At 49.4% G+C, this 9,671-nt stretch overlaps 1 gene segment (V, D, J or C); it reads left to right on the top strand.

The window, feature by feature from the left end:
• Positions 1 to 223: 223 nt before the first annotated feature.
• The window catches only part of LOC125281443 (immunoglobulin heavy variable 3-23-like), a 30,827-nt gene continuing 21,379 nt past the window's right edge, over positions 224 to 9,671 (top strand). Inside the window, 2 exon segments of the V gene segment in view lie at positions 224 to 335; positions 439 to 765. Of these exon segments, the coding sequence occupies positions 290 to 335; positions 439 to 765 (373 nt within the window).

The raw sequence follows: 9,671 nt of genomic DNA, 5'->3' as shown, positions 1-9,671 counted from the left end.
CGCACAAGGAGGCTACGTACATACGTGAAAAGTTATATAATGAAGAGTCATATTTTTTTTCAAAAGTGGTCAATACCGCCAAAACAAAGAAAATCACATCTGCTCTGGTTATTGACTGCTATGTCAGCATAGATCCCAAGCTGAATATATAGTCAGAGGTCATGCAAATAGGGCCCTCCCTCTGCTGATTAAAACAGCCCAACCCTGACTCTGTAGCTGGGAGAGGAGCTCCAGCTCCAGGGTTCCAGGTGTTCCAATCAGTATCAGGACAGAACACAGAGAGCTCACCATGGAGTTGGTACTCGGCTGGGTTTTCCTTGTTGCTCTTTTAAAAGGTAACTCATGCTGAACAAGAGACATGGAGTGTGTGAGTGGATCTGAGGGAGACAAACAGTGGGTGTGTGACAGTTTCCTGACCAGGATGTCTTGTGTCTGCAGGTGTCCAGTGTGAGGTGCAACTGGTGGAGTCTGGGGGAGACCTGGTGAAGCCTGGGGGGTCCCTGAGACTCTCCTGTGCAGCCTCTGGATTCACCTTCAGTAGCTATGGCATGAGCTGGGTCCGCCAGGCTCCAGGGAAGGGGCTGCAGTGGGTCGCAGGTATTGATGATGATGGAAGTAGCACAAGCTACGCAGACTCCGTGAAGGGCCGATTCACCATCTCCAGAGACAACGGCAAGAACACGCTGTATCTGCAGATGAACAGCCTGAGAGCCGACGACACGGCCGTGTATTACTGTGCCAAGGACACAGTGAGGGGATATCAGTGTGAGCCCAGACACAAACCTCACTGTAGAAGGGGATCTGGACCAGCAGGGGGTGCACACTAGTCACCAGTTCTGTCCTTAAGCCCCAGGAGCAGCTGCAGATGGAGGTTGTGGGCAGGTTTCCTGTCAGGTTCTGGGGCTTCCTCTCCACAGAGCAGTTTCCCCCAGGGACCCCCTCTGCACACATGATCCTGTGCTCAACTCTTCACTCTCTGACTTAGAAAATTTTTCTAATGGCAAAACTGCTATAGTAGAAACCACAAAATACAGACTCACTCACATTGTTTATTCCTGTCCCTAAATACCAATGAATTACAAATATCCTGATGCTCATCAGCTGAACCTTTACAGGAATCCCAGCTGCACTCACTGTGCATCACAGGAGCACCCAGCTCAACGTGCAAACATCCTAGAAGCAGCATTAAGTGCGTGCTGGACATGAGGCTACAGAGGCATCGCCAATGCAAAGCAAGTGCAGAATGTGTCTTGGTGGGGGTCACCGTCATAAACCAAATCACAGCATCAGTGTTAGTGAGAACGTGGGAAAGCAGTAGACACCTTCCTGGTGTTGTGTGGATGTGGGGTCTTCAATCCTCACACACACACACGCACACACACACACAAACACATTCACGCATGAGTATAAAACCTTTATGACATTACCCTAATTTCTCTGCAGCAAAGTTGGTCCTAAGACAGAAATACAAGCATACAGGAAGACTTCAAGAAGCAGGAAAAATGTGAAATAAACAACCTAACATTACACCTGAAGGAGCTGGAGAAAATAAAATGACTGGTGCCTAATATCATGAAGAAATGAAATAGTAATAATGATTACAGCAGATAGACGATATAAAAACTAAGAACAGAACAGATAAAAAAACCAAGATCTGGTTCTTTGAGGAAAAAAAAAACAATAAAATTGAGAAATCTCTGCCTAATTGTATAAAAAAAAAAAATAGAAAAGACCCACATAAATCATATCAGAAATCAATCTGTTTCTCCAGGAAACAAACAGGGTTTCAGAGGGGAGGGGTTGGGGAAACGGGGTACCCGTGTGATGTGTATCAAGGAGGGCACGTGTTGTGATGAGTACTGGGTATTATACACAACTAGTGAATCATTGAGAACTACATCAGAAACTAATGATGTACTCTAGGTAGCTAACTGAACACTAGTTTTTAAAAAGGAATCACAAGAGATAACGTTGTGGGGCGCCTGAGTGGCGCCGTCGTTAAGCGTCTGCCTTCCGTTCAGGGCGTGATCCCGGCGTTCTGGGATCAAGTCCCACATCAGGCTCCTCCGCTGGGAGCCTGCTTCTTCCTCTCCCACTCCCCCTGCTTGTGTTCCCTCTCTCGCTGGCTGTCTCTCTCTGTCAAATAAATAAATAAAATCTTAAAAAAAAAAAGAGAGAGATAACGTTGTGAGAGAGAAAAAAAAAAAAGCTAGAATTATAGAGGAGCATTCCCCCATCCAAATCCTGAAATTATACTCAAAACTCAGTGTTCCAACTGGGGGTGACTGGAGGGGAGGAAGAGCGGATGGGGTAACTGGATGATGGGCATTAAGGAGGCACTTGATGGAATGAGCACTGGGTGTATATGCAACTGATAAATCGCTAATTCTACGTCTGAAACTAATAATACACTATGTAAACTAAATTGAATTTAAATAAAAATTTCTAAAACCTAAAAAAATAAAATAAAATAAATCCATCTGATAGACTCAAACACTTGGAAATTAAGAACCATCCTGATTGAGAATGTTTGGGTCAACAAGGAAATTCCAGAAGAACCTGAGTAATTTATGGAAACCGATGAGAATGAAAACACATCGGACCAAAACCTATGGGACACTGCAAGGCGGTCCTGACGGGAAAATACAGAGCCATCCAAGCCTCACTTGAGAGAAGGCAAGGATGATGCCCTGCCCTGGAAGGCGGCTGCAGGTCCCCATCAGGAGAGCCAGGATTCCCTTTCCAGCTTTCTCAGAATGGACTTCTCAGAACCAAAACTAGGGTTAGGGTTAGGGCCTATGACCAAGGGAGATCTGATCTGCCGGCTGTGTAGACACAATCCTGGATGCCTGCTTGAGGGCATGGTTTGGGAGGAGTGTCAGGCTCAGGGTTTTCGGCAAGTGGTGTGGTGAAGGGGGGGGGTTGATGGGATTGGCTCACGTGGGCATTTAGATATCTCGTGCTCTGAAATCATTCTGCAGGACCCAAATGGCACACTTTCCTTCTGTGTGGCATGCTGATTCCTCAGGTATGGCTCAGGTTTCCCCATTTCCTGGGCCTTTGGAGATAGGCCACTGGAAAGACCTCTGAGAATACAAGTAGCGTTAGGATTAGGACCTAGGAGCATGGGAGGTCCGATCTACTGGCTTTGTACTTATCATCCTGGGGGCCCGATTTGAGTAGGTGGGTTGTGGTGAATGTCAGGCCCATGGTTTTTGTCCAAGGGTCCCCTGAATGCGGGAGTTCACTGAGATTGACTCAGTGGGACATGGAGATTTCTCCTGCCCTGAATAGCTTCTGGAGTCCCGAAGACACGCTTTCTTTCTGTGTGGCATGCTGAGGCCTCATTTATGCCTCATGTTTCCCCAATTCCTATGTCTTTGGAGCCAGGCTTCTGGGAGTGGACTGCTCAGAACCCAACCTATGATTAGGGTAGGGCCTAGAGGGTGGAAAGTGTGATCGACCGGTGCTGTGGCCCTCCCAGGGGCTGAGTGGAGAGTGGTTCGGGGTGAGTTTCAGTCTGAGTGTTTGGGGTCAGAGGTTCGCTGAAAGTGGGGTCCGCTGGGATTGGCTCAGGTGGGCATTCAGATTTCTCCTGCTCTGACTCCTTTCTGGAGTCCCACATGGAAAGATTCCTTCTGTGTGGCAGGGTGAGTCCTCTGGTATTGTTTAGGCTTCTGGAAATCGTTGGGGCTTTAGAGCCATGCATGTCAGAATGGACGTCTCAGAACCGAAATTAGGGTTGAGGTAGGGCCTAGGAGCATGGGATTTCCAATCTGCTGGCTGTGTGGTGAATTTACCGGGGGAGGGGGGCATAATTGATGGCAAGGGTTGGAGCGAGTGTCAAGCACTGGGTTTGCGGCTTGGGGGCCAGTGAATGTGGGGAATTGTGGGATTGACTCAAGTAGACATTCAGATTTCTCCTCCTCTGCATCTCTTCTGGAGTCCCATGTGGCATGGTATCCTTCTCCGTGTCAGCCTGAGTCCTATGGTATTGCTAACTGATGCCCAGTCTCTGGGTTTTAGGGCCAGGACTCTGGCAATAGACATCTCAGAACCCATCTTAGGGGAAAGGTTAGGGCCTAGCACCATGCCTTTGGACTCCAGAAGCTATTCAGAGAGGGAGATATCAACATGTCAAACTGAGTCAATCCCAGCAAACTCAAGCATTCAGGGGATCCTTGGACCAAAACCCTGAGCCTGACATTCACCACAATGCACCAACTCAAATAGGCCCTGGGATCATAAGGACAAAGCTAGTAGATCAGACACCCATGCTCCTAGACCCTAACCCTAATGCGAGTTGGGTTCTCAGAGGTTGTTCCCTGGAGCCAATTTCCAAACCCCCAAGGTTTGGGGAAAACTGAGCCATACCTGGGGAATCAGCCTGCCACATAGAAGGAAACCATGCCATTTGGGACCTGCAGAAAGAATTTAGAGCAAGAGAAATCTGAATGCCCACCTGAGCCAATCCCAGTGGACCCCCCACCCCACTTTAGGCAGACCCCTGACCAAAACCACACTCTCCACTCAGCACCCAGGAGGGCAAGAGAGCCAGTCAATCACACTTTCCACCCTCTAGGCCCTAACACTAACCATAGATTGGGCTCTGAGCGGTCTACTCCCAGAAGCCTGGCTCCAAAGACATAGGGATTGGGGAAACCCGAGCCATACCTGAGGCCTCAGCATGCCACACAGAAGAAAGAGTGTCTCTGGGACTCCAGAAACTATTTGGAGCAAGAGTAATCTGATTATCCCACTGAGTCAATCTCAGCGAACTTCCATATTCAGGGGACTCTTGGCCAAAACACTGGGCCTGACATTCTCCACAACCCACCAACTCAAATCAGGCCCCCGGGATGATCACCACAAAGCCTGTAGATTGAAGCTCCCATGATCCTAGGCCCTAACCCAAATGCTAGGTTGGGTTCTCAGAGGTCATTCCCAGTGGCCTGTCTCCAAAAACACAGGGAACGGGGAAACCTGAGCCATACCTGAGGAATCAGCATGCCACACAGAAGGAAACCATGCCATTTGGGATCTGCAGAAAGAATTCAGAAAAAGAGAAATCTCAATGCCCACCTGAGCCAATCCCAGAGAGCCCCCACTCTCACAGGCACCCTGCCCGCAACTCCTGTGTCTGACATTCAACTGAAACAACACCCTCAACTTAGCCCCCTAGTAGGTCAACATGGCTGGCAGATCACAACACCCATGCCCCTAGGGCGAGCGCTAACACTAGGTTGTGATCTGAGAGGTCCATTCCCAGATGCCTGGCTCCAAAGGCCAGGGAACAGGGACTGCTGAGCAATGCCAAGACACTTAGCCTGCAGCACAGAAGAAACCTGTGCCATTTGGGACTCCAAAAAGGATGTAGAGAAGGAGAAAACTCAGTGACCATGTGAGCCAATCCCAATGAACCCCCACTTTCAGTAGACTCCTGCCCCAAACCCAGAGACTGACACTCACCCCAACCAACTCTCTCCACTCAGCCCCAGAGAGGGACACAGAGCCAATCGATCACACTTTCCATCCTCCTAGGCCCTGACACTAACCACAGGTGCGTTCTGAGAGGTCCACTCCCAGAGGCCTGGTTCCAAAGACAGGGATTGGGGAAACCTGAGCAATATCTGAGGCCTCAGCATGCCACACAGAAAGAAAGCACACCTCTGGGGCTCCAGAAGCTACTCAGGGACACCTGAGCCAATCCCATCGACCCCCCACTTTCACTGCACCACTTGCCAAAAACCCTGAGCCTGACACTCACCTCAAACCATGCCCTCAATTCAGGCATCCAGGATTGTGTCTATACAACCAGGAGATCAGACCTCCCATGGTCCTCAGCCTGACCCTTACCCCAAGTTTCAGTTCTGAGAAGTCCATTCCCAGAGTCCTGGACCTAAAACCCAGAGACTGGGCATCAGTTAGTAATACCAAAGGACTCAGGTGGACACAGAGAAGGAGACCATAACATATGGGACTCCAGAAAGGATGTCGAGGAGAAATCTGAATGTCTACCTGAGTCAATCCCCACAAACCCCCACATTCACTGGCCCCCAGGCCACATACCCAGTGATTGACATTCACCCTAACCCATGCCATCAACACCCCCACACAGAAAATTCACCACACAGCCAGTGGATAAGAACTCCCATGCTCCTAGGCTCTACCCCTAACCCTACTTTTGCGTCCGAGAGGTCCATTCTGAGAAGGCTGGAAAGGGAATCATGTCTCTCCTGATGGAGACCTGCAGCCTCCCTCCAGGACAGGGCACATCCTTGGCTCACAGGGGATCCATGGAAGATTTCCATCAGGCGATTGACAGGGCTGCCTCTCGAGAAGGCTACCCAGGCATCAGGTTGCTCAAGACAGAGTAGGTGGGTGAGATGGAGGGAAGGCAATACATCGGAGGCCATGGGGCAAGAGTAGAGGCTCAAGACCATGAAGATGACGAAAAGGAGGAGGCAGCAGCATAGGAGCAAGCACGAAAGTGCCATGGGAACAGTGCCCACAGCTACACTGACTGGTTGCCTTCTGTGCCAGGTGTGGCTGACTTCAGTGGGCTCCAGACTAGTCCTAACCACAATCCTAGGAAGTGTGCACCACCACCGCCCTCCTCTCTCCATGTAGCTGCTAAGAAACATGGTCAGAGGCCCCGGGCAGTTTTCATGGGAAACAAGCAGTGGCTCCCCTGCACGTTGTCCCTCTGGTGGATGTCCAGTGCGACCCTCGTGCCTGGCCAGATATTGATGTCTACCTGTATCCACACAACTCAATAGACAGGAGGGTGTCCCTGAATTCCACAGCACCTGATGGGACAGATCCACAGGCACCAACACCCAGTTGGTCACTCAGGACCTCGCCTATGGTCATGAAGCTCACCATGCCCCATTTCTGTTACTTCCAGCAGAAAGCCTCGTTCTGATCCCCCACAATACCATACATCCTGGCTCCTGACCTGGGGTCATGCCATGAACTCACATGGCACCTTTCTTTTAGAGAAAGCTACCCCAGCACCTCCTAGAAAATATTTCTAATGAAGTACGAGACAATCAGGACTATGGTGTGAACAGTGGTACACAGCCTGAATGGTAGTACTTGGTAATTCTAACAAGGGTTGACTCCCCCATCTCACAAAACTTTCCTCTGTCCCCAGGGAACTCATGGTCTGCCCTCAGAAAACCCCCCAGGAAACAAATCTTTAATCTGAATGCTCCCTTCACCTTCCGTTCAAATCTTGTCCAACCACAATGATATGAAACTAGAAATCAGGCTCAAGAAGAAAGTCCTTAAATTTGTATGGAACCAGAAAAGGCCCTGAATTGCCAAGGAACTGTTGAAAAGGAAAAACAAAGCTGGGGCATCACAATGCTGGATTTCAAGCTGTACTACAAAACCATGATCACAAAGACAGCATGATACTGGCACCAAAACAGACACATAGACCAATGGAACAGAATAGAGAACCCAGAAATGGACCCTCGGCTCTTTGGGCAACTAATCTTTGATAAAGCAGAAAAAAATATCCAGTGGAAAAAAGACAGTCTCCTCAATACATGGTGCTGGGAAAATTGGACAGCTACATGCAAAAGAATGAAACTTGACCACTCTCTCACACCATACACAAAGATAAACTCCAAATGGATGAAAGACCTTGATGTGAGACAGGAATCCATCAAAATCCTAGAGGAGAACATAGGCAGCAACCTCTATGACATCGGCCAAACCAATTTTTTCATGACACACCTCCAAAGGCAAGAGAAACAAAAGATAAAATGAACATGTGGGACTTCATCAAGATAAAACCTTCTGCACAGCCAAGGAAACAGTCAGAAAAACTAAGAGGCAGCCCACGGAATGGGAGAATATATTTGCAAATGATGTGACAGATAAAAGACTGGTACCCAAGATCTACAAAGAACTTCTCAAACTCAATACGTGAGAAACAAATAAACAAATCATTAAATCGGCAGAAGATATGAACAGACATTTTTCCAATGAGGACATACAAATGGCGAACAGACACATGAAAAAATGTTCAAAATCATTAGCCATCAGGGAACTTCAAATCAAAACCACACTGAGATACCACCTTACACCAGTTAGAATGGCAAAAATTGACAAGGGAAGAAACAACAATTGCTAGAGAGGATGTGGAGAAAGGGGATCCCTCCTACATTGTTGGTGGGAATGCAGGTTGGTGTAGCCACTCTGGAAACAGTGTGGAGGTCCCTTAAAACGTCAAAAATTGAGCTACCCTCTGACCCAGCCATTGCACTACTGGGTATTTACCCCAAAGATACAGACGTAGTGAAGAGAAGGGCCATATGCACCCCAATGTCCATAGCAGCATTATCCGCAATAGCTAAATCATGGAAGGAATCGAGATGCCCTTCAACAGATGACTGGATTAAGAAGCTGTGGTCCATATATACAATGGAATATTACCCAGCTGTCAGAAAGAACGAGTTCTCAACATTTGATGCAACATGGATGGCACTGGAAGAGATAATGCTAAGTGAAATAAGTCAAGCAGAGAAAGACAATTACCATATGATTTCTCTCATCTATGGAACATAAGAACTAGGAAGATCGGTAGGGGAAGAAAGGGATAAAGAAAGGGGGGGGTAATCAGAAGGGGGAATGAAGCATGAGAGACTATGGACTCTGAGAAACAAACTGAGGGCTTCAGAGGGGAGGGGGTGGGGGAATGGGATAGACTGGTGATGGGTAGTAAGGAGGGCATGTATTGCATGGTGCACTGGGTGTTATATGCAACTAATGAATCATCGAACTTTACATCAGAAACCAGGGATGTAGTGTATGGTGACTAACATAATATAATAAAAAAACATAGGGGGCAGTTAAGATGGCGGAGGAGTAGGGGACCCCTTTTTCAGCCGGTCCCCTGAGTCGAGCTGGATAGGTAACAGACCAGCCTAAATAACCACGGAATCAGCCTGAGATGCAGGAAGATACATCTGGATCTCTACAAATGAACATCTCCAGCGCTGAGTATTGAGGTACCAAGAGGGGAGCCGTAAAACCGTGCAAAGATATCGGAAGATAAACGGAAGGGGGAGGGAGCCGCCGGGTTTGGGCGCCGGGAAGCAGCAGCCACCTGCACGGGGGAGCGGGCGGACTCAGGGAGGGCACCCGCGAGAGAGCGGACTGAGACTGGAGAGCCGTGAACGCGTGCCACCAGGCATCTCCTGGAACACCGGAAACCCCGGTGTGCTGACAGGATCCAGACTGAGACCAGGAGCTCCCGGAGTGCACGTGGGGTGGCTGGCGGCTGGTGGGCCACCTGCACGGGGGAGCGGGCGGACTCGTGGTAGGCACCCGCGAAACAGCAGGCTGAGACCCTGAACCGGGTGCGCACGCCACCAGGCTTCTCACGAAACTCCGGAATCGTGGTGTGCTCACCGGGCATAGACTGAGACCGGGAGACCTGGGAGCGCGCGGGGTGGCCGGTGGCTGGCGGCATTAGAAACACAAAGGACGGAGACGCGCAGGCCCTGGAAGTGAGGGCAGGGACGCCGGGTGGGGCACACATCCCGGGACGCTGCAGGGTTGAGCAGCACCAACAGTAACAGAGTTAAAGTGGCCAGAACATTAGTGGAGAACGGGCCGCAATCCCTCTGTTCTGTGACAGAGGCTGAAATTCGGCC

Source organism: Ursus arctos, unplaced genomic scaffold (assembly GCF_023065955.2).
Source record: "Ursus arctos isolate Adak ecotype North America unplaced genomic scaffold, UrsArc2.0 scaffold_42, whole genome shotgun sequence".
In the NCBI taxonomy this organism is placed as follows: Eukaryota; Metazoa; Chordata; class Mammalia; order Carnivora; family Ursidae; genus Ursus; species Ursus arctos.
Note: the sequence above shows the minus strand (reverse complement) of the source record. Positions and strands in the feature narration are given on the sequence as shown.